The sequence below is a fragment of the Galleria mellonella genome, unplaced genomic scaffold (assembly GCF_026898425.1).
Source record: "Galleria mellonella isolate WM207_F2 unplaced genomic scaffold, CSIRO_AGI_GalMel_v1 utg19, whole genome shotgun sequence".
In the NCBI taxonomy this organism is placed as follows: domain Eukaryota; kingdom Metazoa; phylum Arthropoda; class Insecta; order Lepidoptera; family Pyralidae; genus Galleria; species Galleria mellonella.
Window position 1 is genome coordinate 3,104,515 of NW_026442028.1, and position 26,554 is coordinate 3,131,068.

Consider the following 26,554-nt stretch of genomic DNA (forward strand, 5'->3'; position numbering starts at 1 on the left):
TGTTGGTGTTTTCGGTCCATTATCAAAATATCAATGACTGGCACATTAATCATCCTGGGAAAACGATATCTATTTATGATATTCCAAGTCTTTCTAAGATGGCTTTTTTTGAATCTTTCAACGCAAAAAATATTACAAGCGCATTTGCTAAGCCTGGAATCATACCATTTAATAGATTAGCATTTTTGAAGAAGATTTTTCTCCTTGTGATGTTTATAGCAACCAAGGATCCAAAAATGATCTTATAACTGATTCTAGTGCCAATCCTATTAATCTCGAATTAACGACAGAGAGCGAGCAATGTGTAACACCACCTCCTACTAGAGAGCTACCAAATATCATGAATGATTTTGAGTTACATAATATGCCTTCCACATCAAGAGTTTCTGATGAAATTAATGAAATACTCACAACCAAACCATGCATAACTCCTGAAGTTGTAAGGCCTTATCCAAAAATTTACCGAAACAATCCAACCAGAAAAGGAAAAGGAAAGGGTAAATTGCGAATTTACACGGATACTCCAGAAAAACAAAGAATAGAAGAACTGCAAAGATCTAAGGATGAAGCGAACCTAAAAAAAATCGACGAAAACGCGAAAAAGATCTGAAAACTGCTAAAAATTTACTGGGGATAACTGTTAATCCCATCAAAAAACAAAATAAAAATGCAAAGACTATATCTATAGAATCAGACTCTTCAAACTCTTCTGCTAATATTTTATTACAGGAATCATTCGATTCTGAAAGGTCTACCATAGAATCATCTGATGATGATATTTTTAATACTGCCCCACCTGCAGTAAATGATCTTGATGATGGTGACTATGTTATAACAAAGGTAATTAATGTAGGAAAGAAGCAACCTTATAAGCATTTTGTTGGAAAAATAGTATCAAGATATCCCGATAGCCAGAACGACTTTCTTGTCTCTTTTTTAAAGCTTAAACCGACTGGAACTTTTGTATTCCCTGATATAAGAGACGAAGCTTCGGTTAATATTTGTGATATTGTGTTGAAGTTACCAAATCCTATAGTAAAGAAGGGCACTAGTAGAACGCTTCTCTATTCAATTTTAAGATAAATTTGTCACCTTACAACATTTCAATGTAATGTAAATCCTCATAAAAACTAGTGATGACTGAAGAGGTCAAATAAAGAATGATGATATCTTATTGTTTAAGTATAAAACTAGTGATGACTGATTAGGCCAAATAAAGAATGATTGTATTTTATTGTTTTTCATGGTATAGTATATTGTTTGGATTTACTTGTTCTATTTTTATATAAAAAACGCAAAAAACATTGATTTCAATTAGTACAAGATTAATCTTAAGTACACATAATTTACAAATATAAGTAATTAATAAATAAATGTCATAAAAATCAATAAATCTTGTTTAATTTGTAGAAACGTTTCTGTGAATCAAAGTACCACCATTATATGTATCAATGCACCCCAAATGTGGGGTACATTGATATTTTTTCTTAAATTCTAATATTTTTTATGATTAAATCTAACTGTTAATTTGACTTTGAAAAGTTAGTTGAATATTTATTGAATAGATTATAATTCTTAAATTGTATATTACTGTCAATAGGTCGTCTTTTTTTGGGTTTAAGTAAAAATCGTATCAAGGTGCCCCAACTCCCCCTACTGAATATTATCTAATAAATATTCCTGCATTACCATGTATCGGAGCCCCAAATTTTTTTTTAAAAAAATTAAAATATTATTAAGGCAATAGTAGACGTTACATATTCTTTTTTATCCCTCCGTATGAATAATTAATTATTTTAGGCTTAAAAAAAACTTAAGAACCCATTGACGGTCATCTGTGTTATAAAAAATAAAAAAAATAAAAACATATTTTTTATGACTTAAGTCATGTTAAATCAATATTTAATGATCTATTATTATTTTAATATAATTTCTTTTATACAACTTAGAATGGCAAACAAGCTGACGGCCCACCTGATGGAAAGTGGTAACCGTCGCCTATAAAAATGAGCAGTACCATGGACACAACTGAGTACACCGTTTCGCCCATGATACGCCCCCACCCATGCGTTGCCGTTCCTGAGGACTCAGGTGTTACTCCTCTGTACCCTGTAAATTCACATCATATCCCACCCTTCAAACCGAAACATAGATATGCAAACACAGCTGCTTTACGTTTGAAACACGAATGGTACAGAAGTATCCAAGCAAACAACTTTTGTACAGTCTCCCTCTTGTTCATTTGTACATGTGTAAATAAATAACTTTCTACTATATTTAATTATATATTCCTTAACTCTAAATTTAGATTGACAACCTCACAGAACAAGGAAAAGTGCCCATTATTGTTGGAGGAACCAACTATTACATAGAATCCATTGTCTATAAAATACTTGTAGAAGACATGAATGATTCAGAAGCTTTACTCTGGGATAAAAGTAGACGGAAAAGAGATCTCGATGACTACAGTGATGATCATGATGAAGTAGAAACCAAAAAGGCTGCTAAAGAACCTACCCACGAAACGACTGCAAAGCCTTCAACATCAGAAATCATTGATGAGACAGAAAACATTTCAGAAAAAACCAACTCCGATACCTGTATAGATGTTACTAAAAATACTCAAGCAGTAAATAAAGAAAAACTAAAGATTGACGTAGATAATGAAAAGAAATTTACAAACGAGGAGATCCATACAAAACTGAAAGCTATAGATCCTGTGATGGCGGCGCGTTTACATCCAAACAACAGGCGGAAAGTTTTAAGGTAAGTCTTGTTATTTATTTACACATGCAATACATTGTCTTATTAAATTTTATTAATTTAATTTTTCCAGCAATTTTAATGTTCTTTTCGTGCAATATTGTTTTGAAAATCAATACATTATTATACGTTGTTTTACCTCTTACCACCATTTTTCAGGACTTATTTTTTCTTATTGGCATGAAAGCTATCCTATTCTCCAAGTTGGACCGAACATTACTTTATTACTAAATCTCATTAAAATCAGTTGAACTGTTTCAGCGGTTAGTGTGAACAAACATCGTGCATGTAATTTTTATATATTACTCTAAATAAATAGAAATATAAATTAGTAAATAGATTAGGACTTTATTTGGACAAATAGAGGATAACTTTGCATACGATAGAGTACGAGGTTTGTCCGGAAAGTACGTATAAAAGTTTTTTAAAAATTTTATTTTACAATTATTCAGATAAATCAATTTTATCCCCTTCAAAGTACTCCCCCTGTGACATAATGCACTTGTGCCAACGCCGTTTCCACTGTGAGAAGGCTCCTTGAAAGTCCTCTGGTTGTAGGTTTCTCAGCTGCCCCGTCGTAGCTTTTTTTATCTCATTTATGTCCCCCAAATGCCGCCCCCGAAGTACCAATTTGGTTTTTGGGAACAAGAAGAAGTCACACGGGGCCAAATCCGGCGAATAGGGGGGGGTGTTCGGTCACCGTAATGGAATTTTTACTCAAAAACTCACGGACAACAAGAGAGGTGTGGGCAGGGGCATTGTCGTGGTGAAGAATCCAACGCCCCTCTCGCGCCAATTCTGGACGAACTCGTGCCACACGAGCTTTGAGGCGTCTGAGCACATCGACGTAGAATTTTCCATCAACTGTCTGGCATGGAGGGACGAATTTTGATGGACAATCCCCCGAAAATCAAAAAAACAATATTGTCTTGACATTTGAATTTTCTTGATTTTTTTGATCGTGGTTCCCCGGATGTCTTATCGAATTAGATCGGCAAAAATTTATTCTTGCCGAGTTTCGAGAGAAACTTGATTACGACGCGCTGCTCTTCAACGGAAGCGGGCTCCATGCCGACGGGGTTTCGTTGGATTGTTTCTTTTGCCGCACGGCGGTCAGACCAGAACTGAAGCATTGTTAGGGACATAAGGAAGGGGTCCCCTTTTCCTGCGCTTACCTGGCCTACTCCTCTATTCTATTCCAGAACACTTTTATACGAACTTTGACAGACCTCGTATGTTAGAATTTAACAAACTAACCATTGCGGCATATTTCTTACTGTTAGTATTTTTATACTCGTCCGAACTCGTAAATGAAAGGTCCGATACGAATAATTTAATGAGACATTTACACATACCTACATATACAACTTTGATTATGAAACTATTTAATTGGATAAGATTTAATAAACTTTAATGTTATAATTTTTCATTCTACTCGTGTTTTCAGATTAATTTGACCAAAAAACTGTTATTTTGACTTAATTATAATTATATTATATCTATAATTAAATAAACATACAAAAAAATCTAATTAATCAATCTTCTAGTCCTCTCTTTTTATAATATTAATTCAACAAAAAATATATTTTGTTCATCAAGACCCACGATGAAGATACAAGAATAAAAAAAAATTATGTAAAAATAGAATCTAGCATAGAATAAAGTAAACGTAGTGATACCCAAAAACAGAAAATACTATCAAAATTTAAATAACAAAAATATATTGAAATCAAATTCTGAATTTTGAGATTATAAAGTTTTTTTTTTTATTGTTAGGGAGGAAAACAAGCAGACGTCCACCTAATAGAAAACGGCTACCGTCGCCCACGAATACCTGCAACACGAGAAAAGTTGCTTGTACGTTGCTGGCCTTTTAAATGTTTGTAGGCACAGTTTTTTATCTCCCGACAACTAACTATATCTGACATGATTCAACAATTATACTGTTGGAAAAAACAAACAAATATTATTTAATAAGTAGATTTTTTCCCCACTTTCCCTTTAAAATTAATCGTGCTAGTTACTCTGAGTCATGGATTGTTTCTTTTGCTCTTCTAATATAGTTAATGTTTGTTATAGTAATATTTATGTATGTATATATTTAATTATTTGATGACTTTTAAATTGATTGTAATGTTATTTTTTGACAATTATTATTGGTTATTTTGTTGCTTCATATTTTTTTTTTTGTTTTGTTATATTTTACGATATCTTTTTGTCACTTGCAAAAATATTCAACACAATGCAATATTGTAACGAATAAAATAAATTGAATTGAAATTGTGTGTATGTTTATAATAGTCTAATTATATGTTTATAATATATTAATATAATAAGTATTACTTTTTATATTTCCTGCATTTAGTAATACACTGCCTACTTATTTCTCGATTTACCCAATAGTTGACTGGTAGCAAACACCGTCCGGTATTAAGTCCATAATTTCACATGTACAAAATTTCACTGTGCATTAAAGTTTAAATAAATAAATAAAAATAAATCTTTATTCGGGTCCAGAAATCTAGACCTACTCGTAATGATTACATGTCGAGATTTATGCGTACTACGTTAAAAAGTAAACGTCTCGAGTAATTTACACCAAACAAATATACAGTTAAAGCATTTATGAATGAAACTCATACTTATTGTTGTCTGTTCACACTGAATCGTCCCCAATCGTTTCCTCGTATATATATTTTTTCCAAATATCACCCTTATTGCTTTTACTTTAACGTACTTTGTTCGTTGATTCGATCAGCCGCTTCATTGGTTTTATATATTCCAATAATGGTTTGGAAATGTCAGAGTTCACAGAGTTTTGGCTTCAATATTGGGTGGTATCTCGAACTAAAGTATGTGTATTCTATGACGCAATTCTATCCAGTTAGTAGATTATTTGAGTATATCATGTTACAATTATATTTTCTATTGTATTGTTTTTTTTTTTATACCACTGAGGTGGCAAACAAGCATACGGCACACCGTAGCCTATGAACACCTGCAATACCAGAGGTATTACGCGTGCGTTGCCGACCCTGAAGAAACCTCTTTACCCCCCTTTTGAAGAACCCCATGCTGTAGTCTCTTGGAAAAATCTCGGCAGGGAGCTCATTCCATAACCTTAGTGTTCGTGGGAGGAAACATCTCTGAAACCGCGCAGTACGCGACCATTGAGGCTGTAGGACATGAGGATGAACTCCCGTTCATCCTCATGTCGGCTCGCCATCGACATCCTTGTTGATGGGGAGCCGTACGATGGTAGAAAGTGGCTGTGGGCATCATATTGAACAATTCCTCTGAGCACAATCCAAATAATATATTGTATAATCTTTATTGTATATAATTTACATGGGATACACTAAAAAAATTTAATGTTCAACGGCGGACTTGGAACTGACTTTGGAATAAGAGCAGAGATTCCCAGAATGGTCGATGTCTAGAGTCCCCTTTGAGTAGAAATCTGTTTTCCAGGGTAAAATTGATTTTGGAGATCGACGAGGTCTAAAAATCGACCCCTATTAACTAACCCCTATTAAATAATTAACACAAGTTCTTATTCGAAACTTTCAAGACACTGTATAAGCTACGTTACGTGTATCAACTTGTTATAAAAATTACTAATATTTAATAGAAAATGTCATTGTTTTACTTAAAAAAAAAAAAACACAAAAATCCATAAGCGTACACAAAATCATACTTTTTAAAGTAATTTGACTATGGCAATCTGGCCACTTCCGGATATGGCGAATATGACAAAACGCCATAGTGTACCATTACCATAGAAGGACCACATCACCTTCATTTATTAAAACAAAAATACTATAATTTCATCCATCAGGATAAAGTTGGTTTTCAACCAACTCTCTCTCTAAATCTCTTCGTTGATTTGAAGTGCCTTCACCTCTCGCCTCTTTACGCCACCGCATTTATGAAGTCCATCTATGACCAACTATATTCTGAATAGTGCCAAAAAGAAATGTTGCAAGTATTCATAAGCTGCAGTGACCTGGTCGTTTGCCATCATAGATCCATTTGATTCATTTATTATTATATTCTTAAATGATATTATTTGATTCAATATAGATGATATAACCAATTGTTTTCTCAGTGTAATATGTTTTTGTAATTGTTTGTATTTAAAATAAATACATTATTGTAATCTTACGGAGGAAACAATAAAGAGTATCTATCTTTTATTTCTTTCTTTCTTAAATTATTTCTTTTCTTTCTTTTTATTTTATAGTATAAGAACAAAAGAAGATCCAATTATTATTACTACATATAATGAACGATATACAACGAAATGACCTTTCGTTGTCGAGGTGTGCAAATTATTCGCGTTCGTATCTCGTTTCGTCCAGTTTATCTTTCTGGTTTCGTCCAGTTTTTTTTTTTTATACACTACGTAAATGAATAACGCAATATCCTAGGACCCGCTGAACTTGAGACCGGTGATTTTGTAGAAACAGACTTGTACTGTTGCGTCATTTACCCTACTGACATTAATGTTAAAATTAAGAATTCGTATAATGAGATAATTTTAACTACTATATATAAAATTTGTGGACAATATACAGAGTCTAATGATTAAACTAATAATTGGATTGCATACTCTAAAAGTTTTTTTTTGTAACACTTTATTGTACAATAAACCCCTTAAATTATAGGAAGAGTTCTTAAGAAAAGAATGAGTACAATGGCATACTAGGGATATCCCATAAAAGGGATTTTTTCCAACCAACTTTTAAATGTTTGACAGAAATTGTGAACTGGTGAAGACAAAAAACAAATAATAGCTAATTAAAAAAATAGAACAATTATAGTTGTTACAGTTACAATATTAATACTGGACGACATAACACATCTAAATGATACATAATACATATAAAAGGACTACATCTCTATGCATAACATTTCTAATATTCTAAATAAGGAGGTACATAAATCTTATATTTAAAATTTACAAATACAAGAATACTAGCAAACAATGATATTGGAACATTTATTACTATTATTACTAGAAGGAGATTTTGTACAAAAGTCGTTTGCTTGGGTACCTTTGTCCCATTCATATTTCAACCGTAAAGCAGTTGTTTTTGCATTGCTGTGTTTCGGTTTGAAGGGGTGGGATTTGTCGTAAATTTACAGGGTACAGAGGAGTAACACCTGAGTAATCAGGAATAGCAACGCATGGGGGATATCATGGGCGAAACAGTATACTCTGTTATGTCCATGGTACTGCTCATGTCTATAGGCGACGGTTACTACATTCCGTCATCTTGTTTGCCAGTCTAAGTTGCATAAAAAAATTCTTTGTCGTAGATTACCTCAAGAAATTTGAGCCATTTTCATCTAGCGAAGTGACTGCCTGCAACGTTTTTTATTTCTTTATCTCATTAGAGTTCTTGGTCAAAATACTAATTGTCATCAAACGGTCCCTCTATAAACCATCTTAATTAATTCCCAGTGAAAAAAACGTCACTATGAGCTAAGTGACCTAACTTCATCATTACCTATCATCCCTTACACGTACCCTGCCTGCGTGTACCAATAGTGCAAGCAGAGTAGCCATTCCATTTTTTTCTATAAAAAACACCCAACGCAATTGAAATCCATCATTGCCATGATTTTATTAAAACAGGCCTTCTTGAAATAGTACTATAATAATATGAGCCCATTTCATCCATCTATTACGAAACATTAACGTAACAAGGTTAAACGCGGGTCTCTCTTCATGAAAGTGGAATATTAAGCTACTTTTACTGCGCTGGCCAAATAGCTTAATAATCTCATTTCGAAGTATCTTTCCTTTGCATTAGAGTTTGTTTTTTTATAACACAGGGGGCAAACGAGCATGTGGCTCAACTGATGGTAACTGACTACCGCCGCTTATGATCACCCGCAATACCAGAGGCATAGGGGGAAAAGGATTGTTAGCAATGGAGTTTGACAGCCCCATTGCTAGCAGTATACATTATTAGGTCGACCTCCACGTAGTTCCCCCTGGAAACCATCGTGAACAATTTTTGTTGAATTCGTCACGATGGGCTAACTGACCTACTTCATCCTCACCTATCATTCTTCACTGGTGCCCCGTCAGTGTATACCGATAGCGCGGGTGGGGTTACCATTCCATTATCATACATTTAAAAAAAATACCAGAGGCATTGCAGATGTGCTGCCGGCCTTTTAAAAAGGAATATGCTCTTTTCTTGTAGGTTATGATGTCGTATCGGTTTGGAAATATTGCTGCTGGAAGTTGATTTCAAAGAGAGATGGTATTTTGTTGATCTATTAATATGAATTATAGAAAAAGACATGTTCAAAGTGATCAGTGTCTATATAAATATACAAAAAAAAAATTATATATATGTCTATATACAATTACGTCAGTTAATTAAAACTATTGAAGCTAATTAATTCAATTCATAATATATTATTTAACATATATCATTAATAGATTTGTACTCGTTAATTGATTATAAATTTGACCTTTATCGTTTTCCTAAGATATCGAATTTGTTATTTTAATTTAGTATTTCGTAATAGACTTTTAACTGTCAATTAGTACAAGTTGATCTAATTCTTGAGGTTGACAGTTATATCGGTTAACTGGTTAATTAAGCAGAAAACAAATAGTCCAAACCTTGATATTATGGTAACTAAATTTTATTGCTTTTTTATTTATAAAATTGCTTATGGGATTGTCATGGCTTTAAATAGAGTGCTCTTCAAACGTCAAAAATTTCAAATAAATCTCGACCTTATCAACTTAACATAAATATAAATCTCTTAATAGATTTACATAATGCGTTTAGGTGTCAGGGTAAAAATGAGAAAAGATATACTATGTTGGTTCGAACATGTGGAAAGAATGTCAGATAAAAGGTTGACGAAACAGATATGCCGTGCAAAAGTGGATGCAGGTATCAAGAGATGTAGACTTACCTATAGCGATCAGATAGGATGTTATCAAATATCATAAGAGAAGTCAAGAGTAAGCCGCGTGTCTACGCTTCATGATTGTCGATCTCCACGAAGCCTCCCCCAGAAACCATTGTCATCATCTTCCTACCCTTATCCCAATTATTATTTGGGGTCGGCGTAATATGGTTTTATCCATATTACTAAAGGATTTGGCTTATAGTTTTACGACCGATCGCCTACCTCAACGTCAACCCTCTTTGGGACTGCATTTGAAAGAAACCATCGTGCTGAATTCCAGCTGTATTCATCACGATCAGCTAACTGACCTGCCTTTTCATTCTCACCTATTCCTCCATCCCTCACTGTTGCCACGCCAACGTATACCGTTAGCGCAAGCGGTGTTAACATTCCATTATCATCTACTAAAACAAAAATATCCCAAATTGATCACCGTGCATACACGAAATAATTTTTGAAAATAGTTGAAGCAAGAGATATGAGAATAAAGGCTTTTTGATACACATTCTCTCTGCTTACTTCACAAAGGACTTGGCGTAATAATAGATTGATAATTTGTATAATTGTATTCGTAACAGGTGTACTGTAACAATTCTTGAATGATTCTTGGCTTTCTTCATTTAATTAAAAGATATAAACTGATTTGAAGTAATGATTATAAGTAAAAAATATCTCATGTTTTACTTAAAAAGACACACTTGAACCTGAGAACTTGGATTTAACTTTCAGATCGAGTAAATTATTCTTCGAATTTCGTAAGTATTGTGATTACCATAACCTCGGATACGGGAACTTTTTTTCTGTGAACCCAAACCGGTTGAAATTCATTATTATATTTATTATAAGAAGAGGCCTTCTTGGAAAATAGAAAGTTTATATTATGATAGATCCATGAAAGTAAAAAAATCTACTATATGTGGAGCTGGAGTGGTCTTGCAGAGGTGTGAAGAGTATATCCTATGAAAATTCAGCATTAACATAATATCACAAAGAAGAGTTTTTTACACTTTGCTAATATTATCTCTAGACTCTTCTATTATTTTTTTTATACAACTCTAGTGGCAAACAAACATACGGCCCGTCTGATGGTAAACGGGGTCACCGTAGCCTATGGACGCTTGTAACGCCAGGGATGTCACGCGTGTGCTGTCGACTTTTAAGAAACCTTAATACGCCCTTTTTGAAAAATCCCATGCTGTGTCCCTAGGGAAAGCTTCGGCAGGATGATCTTTCCACGACCTGAGTGTTCGCGGGAGGAAGCTCCTTTTAAACCACATTGTGTGTGACCATTCTAGTTCTAAGGTGTAAGGATTGATTTTCTGTCGATGGTGAGCGGTACAATGGTGAAAGGTCGCCGTAGGCATCGTATTGAAGAGTTTCAAGACGCCATGTCAGTTTGAACAGTTCTACGTACGTATCCAATCATTTCCACCTAAATTATACGCAAATCGTCACGCCTTATATACCTATAAACCGATACTACAAGCGAAACTACCGTTCCATTATCATCCATTTAAAAAAGACCTATCTGTCGATGTTTACCATTACCTAAGAGTTAACTGGATTATTAGGTCAAATGTTGACTGTTGACCAATATTTGAGATACGACCTCATTTGTCTCGACATTGAATATTTAGCACACAACGCTCTCAACTCTCCCTAAATTCCGTATAGGCATCAAACCATATTTTGCAAACCACCAACCTCGACCCTCTAGCACTGGACCAGTACAAAGAACTTCGTCAATCACTCGTCACTAATTAACATACAACAAGAATGGAGCTACGTAGCAACAGTAATAGACAAATATATAATCATGTGCTTTACATAAAACCTCAAAACGAAGGTCGCGTGACAACGTGACGTCAAACCGCGCAGGACCGGCTCCGCCGCGCCGGGCACGGCGAATATGCGACGGCAAAGGGGGCGACTGTGCGCACACGAGAGCTCAAGTTAAATTGGTCGTATCGACTTCCGCGGGTCTATGACCGCGCTCAAGGCTCGGCTGATGTGCGCGTGTGCGTAGGATGACCTTGACTCCACTATCCGCTGGTGTTACCGCGTCCGAGCGGACGATTTGGCGGACTGGGTCGCGTACGAGTTTAGTATCGGGGCGTGGGCTCTCCGCGAATTGTAAACTTTTTATGTAATAATTATGCGTTTATCGCCGTTCCCTTTTTGCGTCAGTTCCTATTTGGCTCGAATGAAACTCGTGTATGTGGAAATGGAATTTTTCCACGAACTTTAAATAGGTTTTATTGTTATTGTAAAGGATGTTGGTATTCACGTAGGTGTTCAGTGCTATATTGATCGTTAGTAGACGTTATTTGATACTAGTAAAAATAAAAAAAAAATAGCTAAAATAAATCATCTAGGTTAATATATAAATTATTATATATAAATAGTTCATACGGACAAAGTCACAGTTCACAATTTTAATATTTTCTTAATTTAAACTCTGCCTGTTAAAGTCTTATAATTTAAGAGTTTTAATGAGAAAGGGATACAAAATTGTAATAATAAGTGATCACAACAGTCCAACAGGCTGTTGTCTATTATCTCTTTTAATTTTTAATAAATTTATTTTAGATTAATAAATATTAACCAACTTCCCTTATGGGGAAGGCTTATGTCCAGCAGTGGACAGTTAACGGATAAAATAATAATAAAAAACCAAAGTAAATCATTAAGAAAAGAAAAATAACTTTCCTTTTTTTTTTTCAGCAAAAATAGTATTAATGGTTAGTTCACTTCTCACACATTCAATTGTTTTTAATCTTTTCTGAGTATGTAATTTATTTATGACTATATATTTTCCCTAGGGACTACAGCATGGGATTTGAGGTTTCTTCAAAGTAGATATCGCGACACAGTAGAGGTATCACATGTGCGTTGCCGAGTAGGGGTTGCAGACGTCGTTGCGTCATTCTGACAGTTTACCACCAGTCGGATTATATACTTGTTTGCCATGTACGTGGGTAAAAAAAATATATAATAAATTTAAATATATCACTGAAAATTTGAATAATATTAATTTAATAACACATGGAACGTCCGTCAATCTACAAACGCGTGGTAAACCTACACTGTTTCACGTCGGACCCAAGATAACCCCAAATTATTTATCATACGACATTATACGACTCGCGGATTCAGAGTACTTGTATGTAGCATACTTTAGCGCAATCTTTTACTTATATGGATTTTTAGAGTAGTAAACTTAGAACCAGTTTTACATTACTAGTTACATATAGTTACGTATTTCATAGATTTAAAAAGAAATTTCATCGCCAGCTTTTCAACAAAGCTTGTTGTAAAACGAATTTTATTTGATTATTTTATATATGTTTATTGTTTTAGTATATTTGTTATTCATATCATAATATTAATTTTTTTTTAATTGTTATGTATATTTTTTTGTGTATATTTATTTTTATGTTTTATCTTCTATGTATATAAAATAGGATGCTGAACGAGTGACTGACTGACCCATATACAGACGAAACAGTTGAATTTAGAATGTTGAAAATTTGCAGATACGTTCTTTATATAGCGTCTGTTAAAAACAAGAAAGTAATTTTAAAATTTTATTCCCTAAAGGGGTAAAATGGGAGTTGAAACTTTGTACGTAATGTCGTCAGTATGGAAGCTAGACACGTGAAATTTTAGATCTAGAATCATGGATCAAAACTAAAATTAATGTTTTTATAGGCTTTTGAAGTGCTCACCTCTAAAAGAATGAATGAAGATTTATATAAGGGTTGTGTTATATTTGAAGCTAGAAGTACTTTAGTTTTAAATTTTTTATTAGAAATAAAATACTTTGCAGCTTTTTTTAATAATTTCACCCCTCTTGAATACGAGACGAGAGCAAAGCCACGAGAAAATGTTAGTTGTACTATAAAACATGTATTATTGGCGCGTTTAATATGTATGTATATTTAAAAATTATTTTATTAATTACTCTTTTAAAATTTCTGTTATTCCCAAGCTTGGTTCTTTTTGGCAACAAAATTATTAAGTAAATAAATTTAGATTAAATATTGTATTGTATTGTAAAATCTTTATTGTACATAATTCAAATTAAGCACTGATAAATGATTTAATATATAATGGCGGACATATCCCATAAAGGGATCTCTTACAGTTTAAATATTTTAATTTAAATATTTTTTTTAATGGATTAAAATGGAATGGTAGAACCCCACCCGCGGTATCGCTAAACAGTTAGCCCATAGTAAGTTCAGTTAGCCCATCCTGACGAATTCAGCTAGAATTAACCACGATGGTTTCCAGAGGGAACCACGTGGAGATCAACCTGACAGGGTATATTGCTAGTAATGGGACCATTTGACCCCATTACAATCAATTCTCCCCAGATTAAACATTTGCTCATACTACTACTTTATTAATCTTGTACTTAACAACTATGACTAATCTAAACCAGATTAAGTCGTTAGTCTGGGCTGGGTTTAGTAGTGATTAGCAATGATATTGGTGAAAATGTGCCGTCGCGAAAAACGGGGTCAAGATAAGGCAATATGATTTATAATGTTTACAGTATCGATACACAGGAGTTATACAGTTAGGCTGTTCTTAATAAAATTAAAATAAAAAAATCTGTTATCGGAGAATCTGTTTGAACCGACTTCAAAAGGAAGGAGATTCTTAATTCGGTTGTTGTTTTTTTTGTTTGTTTGTTACCTCATAACTCCGTTAACTGTAAACCGATTTGGAATTTTTTTTTATCTGAATCTAAGTACCAGAGGGAGACTTTGTACAAAAGTCGATTGCTTGGCTACCTCTGTCCCATTCGTGTTCCAACCGTGAAGCAGTTGTGTTTGCATAGCTGTGTTTCGGTTTGATGGGTTGGGATGGGATATGGCGTGAATTTACTGGGTACAGAGGAATAACATCTGAATCCTCAGGAATGGCAACGCATGGGAGGTATCATAGGCGAAACAGTATACTCTGTGTTATGCTCATGTCTATAGGCGACAGTTACCACTTTCCATCAGGTGGGCCGTCAGCTTGTTTGCCATTCTAAGTTGTATAAAAAAAAAGTATACACTACACTTACAGATTAGTTCCATTGAAATTTTATCAAAATCGGTTTAGTAATTTAGTTTTTAAATCAAAATAACTGGTTTCGTCACTACTGAAGTCTGTTTTTTCTCACTTTCTTTTTTTCACTTTCTTCCACGCACAACCACTCTTTAGAATCGACTTCCAGCAGCAGTATTTTCGAACCGATACGACAACATTACCTTCAAGAACAGAGCGTATTTCTTTTTAAAAGGCCGGCAGCACTGCAATGCCGTTGGTGTTGTGGGTGATCATGGGCGGCGGTAGTTATTTACCATCAGGTGAGCTGCATGCTCGTTTGCCCCCTGTGTTGTAAAAAAAAAATTAAGTATATTTCAACCGTTAGATGATTTGGGTATGGACAGGGATCCAAAAAAAATATCTACGTAGCAAAACAACGTTTGCCAGGTCAGATAATGTATCTATATTATTTTGCAGGCCTTACGCTTCACTTTGGTGTTTGTTGTATTATTATTAATTTTCGGATTATTGAAACAGCTGTTTTCGTTTATGGAGCAAATATCGTTTTTACAAAGAAAGACTTTGTCGTTTGTTCGTACAAACATATTAAATTCGCGTTTTAAATTCAGATATTTTGTTGTAAAATCCAAAGCAATGATGTTTGTTGTACCTTGTCAACTATCATCATATCAGCCTTTAACTGTCCACTTCTGAAAATAAGCCTCCCCTTTGGGGGTTTTGCCAGAAGTTGCCACGTGGCGGATTAGCAACTGCAGTTAGGTTTTGGAGATGTTTTAAGAGTGACGCTGCTGCCCATCCCTCGTCCTTGCTTAGTCGCCTCTTTCAACATCTACGAGAAAAGAAGGGGCGGACCTTGTCGACTAACAAGGACATAAATAAATAAATAAATTTTCAACCATTTTCAAAAATTGAGGAGGTACAATATTCGTTGATATATTTTTGTTTGTTACCTTTTAACACTGTCAGTTAGAAATCAATTTGAAAAATTCTTTTATTTTATTTGAAAGGAAAAAAAATAAATAAAAACATAAATTAATTAAATTAAATTATTATTATAAAATAATATAATAATAATTATTTTTATATTATTTTTATTATTTATTTCATTAAATTATTTATTTAAATTGGTCCCATAGAACTTCATTCAAAATTGTTTCAGTGGTTTAGTTTTTAAATCAGAATTAACTAATTTTGTCGCAATTGAAAGCGGTTTCTTTTATGGAAAAGAGTTTTAAATTATCAATCTAAAATCTCAATCCAATGTATCTACGAAATATCTCGTCATAGGTTCTTTTTTTAAATTGCTTAAAAAAAGACGATGGCTCTTCAACAAGTCGTTACGAGATTTACCTAACTGGCATTAGATTTGTTTTTTTTTTTTATCTAAATAAAAATAGTGAAAACCTTTCTATTTTTATTGTACTATGTAAATTTTTCGATGTATTCCGATTCTGGATACGTATTGTTATTGATTTGGAAAACGTCTTTAGACAACGTTGACGGCTGATGTATTTTATGAGGCGATAATACAACGATATTTGTTTATTTGATAAAACACAACAACGATCCAATAGTTTTACGAGCAAACAAGTATTTTATAGTTGACAAAATTTAAAAATCATTTAGATAAACGCTTACTTCAACTGTATAAATGGAATATAGGATTTCGAATAGAGAATATCTTCTATTTAGGGTTCCGCATCTCAAAAAAGAAAATGGAATTCTTATAATATTGGAGTATGGAGTCTGTTCGTCTGTTCGTCTGTCTGTCTATCGAGATGCTTTTACTGAAGAACGCGGGCAGATATGGAACTGGGACTGGAATTAATATGAAATATATACAATCCCTTGCAATGCAATAGGAGTTCTTAAAGTTGTGGAAAAAGGAGCAAAATTATAAGTCAGCGCAATTATAAGATACGACAGCTTATAGCGTATATTTTTTAAACATTTGCAAGAGAATCAAAATATATAGTACTTCTCGTTGACCTAGAATCATCAAATTTGGCAAAAGCAATATGGCACGGCACAAGTAAAAGGAAAATCCAAAACCGTAAATTTTTTGTAGTAACACCACGGATAATATGCTTTTTTTTTTGCAAATTATTTTTTTTATTGCAATTTGTAAGGAACCCTCGGTACGCAAGTCCGACTCGCACTTGGCCGGTTTTGTTTATAGACGACAGTTATTACTTTCCATCAGGTAGATTGTCAACTTATTTGACATTCCCACAATGCTTAAACTCTAACCCCCAGCTGACATTTTACTGCATTTTACTGTTACAATAAAGATTTCTTGCTGTGTAGTTGGACAAGAGAAAAAAAAACCCTAAATATCATTTAGGCGGGGGGAAAGGGATTGTTAGTAATGGGACCTAATTGACCTATTGCTTGCAATACACCTTATTAAGTCGGTTTTTTTTAAACATCTTAGAATGGCAAACAAGCTGACGGCATACCTGATGGAAAGTGGTAACCGTCGCCTATAGATATGAGCAGTACAATAGACATAACAGAGTATACTGTTTCGCCCATGATACCCCCTATGCGTTGCCATTCCTGATGACTCAGGTATTATTCCTCTGTACCCTGTAAATTCACGCCATATTCCACCCTTCAAACCGAAATACAGCCATGCAAACACAACTGCTTCACGGTAGAAACGCGAATGGGACAGAGGTGACCAAGCAGTCGACTTTTGTACAAAGTCTCCCTCGGTTTCAACGCAGTTTCCCCTGGAAACCATCGTAACTAATCTATCTTTAAATTCGTCACAATTCTCACCTATCATCTCTCACTAGTGCCCCACTATTGCATACTGATAGCGCAGGCGGTATAACCACTCCACATATCACCTATTAAAAAAAAAATATTTAGAAACTTATTTCGGAATATTATTACTCTTTAGCTTGTTGCGTTTTAGAATCTTTACAAGGAAGAACAAATGAAAACATAAGAGCCTGTGTTTTTCAACAACAATTTTATTTATTTATTTTTATTTTTTTTTTTCTTAATGGATGATAATGAAATGGTAGCCCCGCCTGTGCTAACGGTATACGTTCGCGGAGCGCCAGTGAGGAATTACTGGTGCTCGCGATAGGGGAGATTGGACAGGCAGCTCAGTTTTTTTTTATGCGTGAAAATTACATAGTTACCCCGCCTGCGCTTTCGATATACGCTAGCGGGGTACCAGTGAGCGGTGATAGGTGAAGATGAAAAGGCAGGTCTGTTAACCTATTGTAACAAATTCAATGATAAATTGGTCACGATAGTTTCCAGGGGAAACCGCATGGAGGTCTACCTGATAGGGTATATTGATAGCAATGGGGACTAAACTCCCCATTACTAACAATCCTTTCCCCCCAGGCAGCTTAGTTAGCTCATCGTGATGAATACACCTGGAATTCAGCACGATGGTTTTCAAAGGGGACCACGTGGAGGTCGGCCTGAAAAAATATATTGCTAGTAATGGAACTGGTAGTCCGCATTACTAATAATCCACCCCCTCCCAAATATTAAGTTATGTTATTGTACTATTATACGTATTGCCACAATCTCACTTCTATCTTCAAAAACATCAATTCTCTGATTGCTCAGCAGCCAGATATTGATATATTTAATGACAAAATAGTTACATTTTTAAAATGTTGTACAAAATTTGTAAGTTTGTAAAATAAACCTATGGCTCACTACACGTTTTGGGAGACTGTAAGTGTGGTGAGTAATTTCAAATAAATAAATAAATAAAGATTATATAATATATTAATTTATTATTAATAACATTGTTCTCTTGTTTGTATTTATTGTATATAAAAGATGTAACACACATTGACATTTCCTGTTAAATACCTTCCCTAATAGATATTAAAGCTATTATTGCGTTCTTGTTATTTCATTATTAGTCGTTTATATTTATTAGAGCTCAGGGCTCTTCTTGGTAAACAAGAACGTTCCAAATCCCATGATGGAATAATAAAAATTATATGTCTTTATTTATTTATTTAATATTTATTTATTGACTAGATTTCAACCGCGACTTCGTTCGTGTGACCAGAATATGTTCACGGATTGTAATAAAAAGTAAGTAAGTATATATCTTTCTTCATCCTATATAGTTGTTTTTTTTTATTTTTATTTAATATAGGGTGTTTGATAGTCCCAATGCTAATGTTTTACATCGGCTTTTCCCCTTATATTTTGTATAGAGAGAAATTTAATATCAAATTTGAGCGCATTTTTATTTAAAGTACTATCAAATGCGTTTGCTGTGTGGTCCCAGCATAGAAAAGGACGCCCCTTCCTTTCTCGTGGTTGTCGTAAGAAGCGACTAAGGGATGGCGAGGTACAGGCAGTAGCGTCCCTCTTAAAACATCTCCAAAGCCCAACTGCGGTTGCCAATCCGCCTGCCAAGCGTGGCAACTACTGACAAAAATAAATACATTAATTACTTAAGCTGTTAAAGCGCTGAAAAGTGACAAACAAACTCAGTTTTATATTTATAATATTAGTAAGGAAAAATATAGTTGTAATATTTCTATTAATATATAAAGTGTCATAGTGGGAATAGGGAAATAAATATTATATTTTTAGAATAAATAATGTATTCGCCGGGCAAATTCTATATAGATATATGTCAAGTACTTTCGAGAGAACAAGATGAATAATATATATACCGTATATATATATATATATATATATATATATATATATATATATATATATATACATACACATAGACATCTTAAAATTACACCAGTCTACCTGTGGGAAGTGCGACGCCCTTGAACAGTAAAAACTTTTTTCCCTTTGTTTCCTGTATTAATTATGTCTGTTATGTCTTCATGCAATAATAAACGGAGATATGAAATTTGCAAAATACTTACTCTTTTACTTTACAAATTTCACGTCTCTTAAAACTATTTTTACAGAAGGGCGTAGAGTTATTAAAGCACAGGGGTATCCATGATAGTTGAAGTTAGCTTTTTACATATTCTGGGAAAGAGAGATATGGAGGCTCCTAAACCTCACCTCTCTTGGGGGGAAAGGGATTGTTGATAATGGAGACTGAGAAACCCATTGCTAGCAATATACCCAACCAGGTCGACCTCCTCGCGGTTCCCCCTGGAAACTATCATGGTTAATACCTGATGAATTCATCATGATGTAGCCCATCATGATGGCTGTTTTCATTCTCATCTATCACCCTTCACTGGTGCTCGTATCCCGTTCACATTACCATTCCATTTTACCATACAAAAACCCTATATATTAAATCCCCCTCTGATTTACGCAAACGACCTCCCAGTCCCATGGCGTGATGGAAGTAAGTTATAAATCTAGGTCCAAGCCACTAGAGGTTCTTATTCATACAACGTAAATCATCAAGAACATATAATATATTGTTAGTGCTCTCTAATAGGACTCTAATTTTACATATGGGGAGAAAGGGATTGTTACCATACCATTTAGCAATATCTATCAGGTCGACCTCCACGCGGTTCCCCCTGGAAACTATTGTGATGTGATTGTGTCTTGCTGGTTTCGTCACAATGGGCTAACTAATCTGCTTTTATTCTCACCTCTTCATCTCTCACTGGTGCCCCGCTGGTGTATATCGATGGCGCGCGAAGGCGGAGTTACCATTCCATTTTCACCCACATAAAAAAAATAGCCTACATACATACATGTCACACCTGTCTTCCATTACGGTAGATAGGAACAATGAAAAGCTTCGATTCAAACACATCCCCATTGCTAGCAAATATACCCTGTCACGCGGTTCCCCTGGAAACCATCGTGGTAAATTCTTAACGATGATCTAACTGACCTGCTTTCATCATTATCAATCATTTCTCCAGCGTATATCGATAACACAGACGGGATTACCATTCCATTCTCATCGATTAAAAAAACGTCCATCAAGTACCTAGGCATAAGACATAACCAACCTCCAGTCGTGGGGGGAAGGGATTGTTAGCAATGGAGTTTGACAGCCCCATTGCTAGCAACCAGGTCAACCTCCTGGCGTGGTTCCCCTGGAAACCATCGTGAACAAAAGTTGAATTAGTCACGATGGGTTAAACCTGTTTCATCCTCGTCTATCATCCTTCACTGGTGCCCCGCCAGTGTATACCGATAGCGCGGATGAAGTTACTATTTCATTATCACCTATAAAAAAAACATCCAGTCGCTGCGTAAGACTTCTCCCCAGGTTTGCAGTGTTCTCTGCACTCGCCTCTGTACGCATCCGATGAAGCTATAAAGGCCATTTCCAGTCAAAAAACATTAGTACGAATAAAAACTAAACAGGAAGCCATTTTAGTTAGGAGCGATATGAATGAATAATAATGTTCATATTTACGAAGGCCAAAGATAAAAGCGGTATATTTTATTTATTCTAATAATAGTTACAATACTATAATTGTTCACGGGCGCCAACATAGCTCTCCTATCTGTGAACGTCAATTGATACCTATCTGGCGTCAGGTCATATTTTTCCTCTCTATCTCATATTTTAATATACAATACAAAAGTGTTGTATATTAAATTATGATTATAGCCAAAGAGCCCATTGCTGACTTCTGCAGGGATATTTTTTTTAATAAAACTTGTTTTAAACGAAAGATTAGCGAAAATATATCTGGGTTACCTGCTCTCTGAGTTGTGCCCAGTTAGCTACAACCTGTAGTTGTCACGTGAATATATGTAAATTATAAATAATTTTGGTTTTAGTAACTTCATTATGGTTTTTGATAATATTTACACCAAACGAATATTTATTCTTTTACATACACATTACAAGGGGGAAGGGATCGTTAGTAATGCGGGACTATATGTGTGTGTATCAGGTCGACCTCCACGTGGTTTCCCCTGGAAACCATCGTGCTGAGTTCTATGTATTGTTTTGTATTCAACGATGGCTGACTGACAATTTTTGCCTTTTTTATTATTACCTATCAACTCACTGGTGCCCCGCCAGCGTATACCGATAGCGCAGGCAGGGTTACCATTCCATTAATCATCCGTTAAAATAAAACATACACATTACCATATGGTTGTTTATAAAAAATGATCGCTGTTGTTTTTGTTATAGGGAATGGGGTCTTTTGTATAAAACCTACATTAAACCTACCTATATAAAAAGTTGTCACAAGGGTTAAAGGTTATTTAATAATAAGATATGTCGTGAGATTTTAGTGCAAACTAAAAGTACCACGCACCCTTTTTGCTCTTCCTCAGATAATTGGGATGGGCTTTAGAAGATTTCTTCGCGTAAAAAAAAGGTCATAACTAACACAAAACAAGCACTATGTTATATTATTGCTCATCTTTCATTTAAGCGAAATGAAATTAAAAAGTTTTATGCATGCAAAAATCAACGACGGGATCTTAGACTATTTCTGCTTCTATAACTAGTTTACCACATCTGTTACACTGGCTAGTCTTTAAATACTCGTGATGTAAGCTACGTCGTGACGAGCGGTTATGGGTTCATGAGCGAATTCATATTGACCTAGGTACTCGTATTGTGTTTTTTACACGCCAAATTTAGTAAACAGTCTGGCATGTTTTGTTATTGAAATTGAACAGTACATGAAATAAACAAATTGATGAAAGAAAGTTTTTTCTAAGCTAATTGATTACATGTTATGTTACGTTACATTACATTTCGACCTATCCTCTTCGAAGGGGATAGATCCGAGTCTTTTTGACCCGAATGTTGAATTAAAAATGGTGCTACAATTTTTACGTTCTAATACTATTATTATATACATACGACCATGTCGTCTCGAAACAGAATAGACCATCCCTTCCTTTCCTGTTGGTGTCGTAAGAGGCGGACTAAGGGGACTTAATGGTCGAGAGATGTCCAGCTTTGTGTGTCTCTCTTAAAACATCACCAAAACCTAACTGTGGTTGCCAACTCGCCTACTAATCATGGAAACTTTTAGCAAATACTATTTGCAAGGCCTAATTATTTGTTATAGTAATATTTTATGTATTTATTTATGTATGTACTAATGTATATATTTATTTATTTAACATAATATATGTATAGAAGTACCTGTAACCGGCGAGCGTGTATGAAAAGATTTTGATGAATGTGGAAGAAGCGAAAGAGGTTTGTTTGAATCAAACAACGCGTTCGCCCAATAGTTGACTATCAGAGAGAACCATTCAGTGTTAAGCCCGCCAAATGTACATAGATAGATAGATACTCTTTATTGTTTCCTCCATATACATACATGCATATAAACATCTACACAGATACATAAAAATATATAAATACTGCTTACATGTATACATAAAACACTAAGTTATAAAATTTTTAGATATCTGAAGAAATAAGTATACTAACGAGACAAATGAACAAAATAAGAAGATGGCAATTTGCTCAAATAAAAATCTTTAGGTTTCATTTAAAAACTTGGCAAACATAGAATTTCACAGTACATTAAAATTTAAATAAATAAATAAATATTATCAGTCCACTACCATTTAAGCTTGCTAATCCTCTAAGCTATGGCGATAATTATGATCCTCTAACAAATTACTTCATTTCGAATTCATGGTCATGTGTGAATAGATTTAATTTAAAAAAACGTATACCAGCAATTATTTCGCAACAGAAATTTGCGTTTATCAATTCAGCGCCTACCATGACCTCTAATTTGCAGACATGTTTGACATAACTTTATCACAGGACATTGCCCGTTTCATGGTCAGTACATAATTGGACATTAGGCCATTAGATGTGTCATACGCATTGATATACGAAAAGCTTAAGATATACAATTGGAGATTAAAAAACGGCACAGAAAAAAGAGCCCATTCAACTGAATTATGCACGCATTTTTAAAACGTTTGTTGTCAAATACGCTAAAATATTTTTATGCATTTTATAAAAAATATTCCGTGTGGTTACGGAGTATGAATACATTATCTCCTAAAGAACAAGCATCATACCAGCCTTTAACTGTTTACTGCTAAACATAAGACTCCCCCTTAAGGTGTTTTGCCTGTAGTTGCCACGCTTGGCAGGCGGGTTGGCAACCGTAGTTAGGCTTTAAAGATGTTTTAAGAGGATCGCTGCTGCCCATCCCTCGCCTTCCCTTAGTCGATTCTTATGATACCCGCGGGAAAGGAAGGGGTTGGCCTGTACTATGCCAGGACCATACGGTAAAAAAGAACAATACACAAGTAGAAAAGAAGCGACGTAATATAAAACCTCATACTAAACTGTCCATCCAGCATGATCATAATAGGTTAATTTTCTTCTTTCATAAGGAGAGACAAAGGGAACTTATGATGGGGGAATGGGTACAGTGTCTCTGCTACATAAAGAGCCTTGCTGCGGTTACCGAACCGCCTGCCAAGCGTGGCAACTACTAGTAAAACCTCCTTTATGGAGAATATGAAGAGAAAAGAGCTCAGCAGTAGTCAGTTAACATATATGGTAAAGAGAGACAAATGACCAGCAATGGGACGTTAATGAGCTGTAATTATGTATAATGTATGTATTTAAAATTTCGTACTTTTGGTAAATAGTCAATTTCAATCATATTTGTCTTAAAACAACTTTTTAAATAATAAAGTGTACATTTAGTATAAAAGTGTGGATCTAGACTTCTTTTATACGAGTATATCAATGGTCATACGTTAAAAATTATATGGACATTAGTTCAAACAAAACTAGTATTATGTTTGAAGATATTCACATTTCAGAATTTCAGCCGTTTACAATAACAAGAAGCCGTTGTTTTTCATCATTCAAATACACGATATAAAGAACTTAACATACATATACATTAAATATTCAATGCCGTGTATTGATATAAATATTGTTTTTTACCGACTGCAAAAAGAAGGAGATTCACAATTCAGATATATTTTTTTTAAGTTTGCTACCTCATAATTCTGTCAGTCATAAACCGATTTGGAAAATAGATTTTTTTTTTAACTGAAAAAATATATTTACAGATTAGTCTCATATTTTTTTTTTAAATCGGTTCTGTACTTTTTAAATTAAAATACTTTTTTTTTTTAAATACAGCTTTGCTACAATTGAAGTAGATTTTTGTGGAGCATAATCTTAAATAATTTAGAGTTCATTTTCCAAAATTCAAACTTCAAAATTTCAAACTTCAGTTATACAACAAACAAAAGATTTACGTAATCTTCATCTGCATGTAGTCAATAATTTTTTAAGCGACTTAAAAAGGCAATTTTATATCGCATTCACTATTATTCGCATACCCACATAAATATATAAAGTATCCTGTGCACTAAGTTTTTTTAATTGGTGAAAATGGCATAGTATATAGCGCAGGCGGGGTGCCTGCGCTATCGGTATACACTGGCGGGGCACCAGTGACAGGTAATAGGTGAGGATAAAAAGGCAGCTCAGTTAGCCCATCGTGATGAATTCAACGATAAATTAGTCACGATAGTTTCCAGGGGGAACCGCATGGAGCTCGACCTGATAGAGTATATTGTTAGCAAAGGAGCTATTAAACTCCCTTAATAACATTCCCTCTGTGTGCTAAGTTAGGATACAACTAGAGAATATAATTCCGGGATCCCGAGTGACAAAGGCAATGGGTCGTTACATATGCAGCTGTTATATACAAAAAACTTCTATACTACTCGTAATATAGAAGTTTTTTGGTAGAAGGTTGATGACATAATTTTATTTTTTGCGTCTGTGGTTATTCGAAAAATATTTTTACTAAATAAGGGACTTATGTGGGAAAGGAAAGGGGGGACACTGCAGTTGCAGAGAGGACTGGGACACTGCAGCGGCTCGGGAGGCCGGGGTCACATACCCGTATGTCCTTATTCTAGAATCGGATAGATTTCTAGAGAACAACACCCGTAGAAGACGTACGTATGTTAACCAAATAGGCGACGTGCTGAGCAGGGCCAAATTAAAAGTACCCGTAACCGGCAAGCGTGTATGAAAAGATTGATGAATGTGGAAGAAGCGAAAGAGTTCCATTGTTTCTGCCTACCCTAATGGGAGACAGGTGTGACAGATATGTATGTATGTATGTATGTAACACCCCTGACGCAGCCAACACCAACATATTTTCTAACAATAACAGTAAATATAAATTATAAGAAGAAGCAGATATAGATAGGTTTCCACGCATAGTTAAGACGCAATAAGGTAAACAAACACATTTTCACATTCATAATATTAATAAAAATACATACAATTGGATTCGTATTGTAATTATAACATAACATTGTATCTTGTATTGAATAAATAAATAAATAAAAAATACATTAGGTATTGTTTTTTATTCACTCACAGTAATCATTTACCGCATTTAATTAAAATACCCATTTGATATTTAGCCTTCGTCCGTATAGGAAGCTATTTCTCCACATGCCAGCCCATCGCACTGGGTTTATTTTTTATTCCTTCGCCACTCAGGCCGTTAAATACTGGAATGCACTGCCCCTTGACGTTAAATCTATTAAAAACAAATCTACTTTTAAAAACTAAACTACGGATTAATTTTTTTGACAAATTTGTAACACATTTTTAAACGTCATTCTTTTTTTCTCCACTTTCTTTTGTTTTGCTTTTTGTTCGTTCTTTTTGCTTCTTGCCATCAGATATGTTGAAGCGTAAAGCAATCATATATGGTAAAATAATGTCTTTTTGCTTCTGTCGTAGGTGTTTTACTGTCTTATTTTTTTTTTTATCTGCTGTTCTGATTTATCATCATTAGAATTAAAGTTCTATATTATACTAGCGACCCGCCTCGGC

General features: G+C 34.4%; 1 protein-coding gene across 1 annotated transcript in view; it reads left to right on the forward strand.

The window, feature by feature from the left end:
- The window catches only part of LOC113519979 (tRNA dimethylallyltransferase), a 323,711-nt gene that overhangs the window by 154,951 nt on the left and 142,206 nt on the right, over nucleotides 1–26,554 (forward strand). Inside the window, exon 3 of the mRNA XM_026905239.3 lies at nucleotides 2,309–2,766. Within this exon, the coding sequence (XP_026761040.2) occupies nucleotides 2,309–2,766 (458 nt within the window). The remainder of the gene's footprint in view (nucleotides 1–2,308; nucleotides 2,767–26,554) is intronic.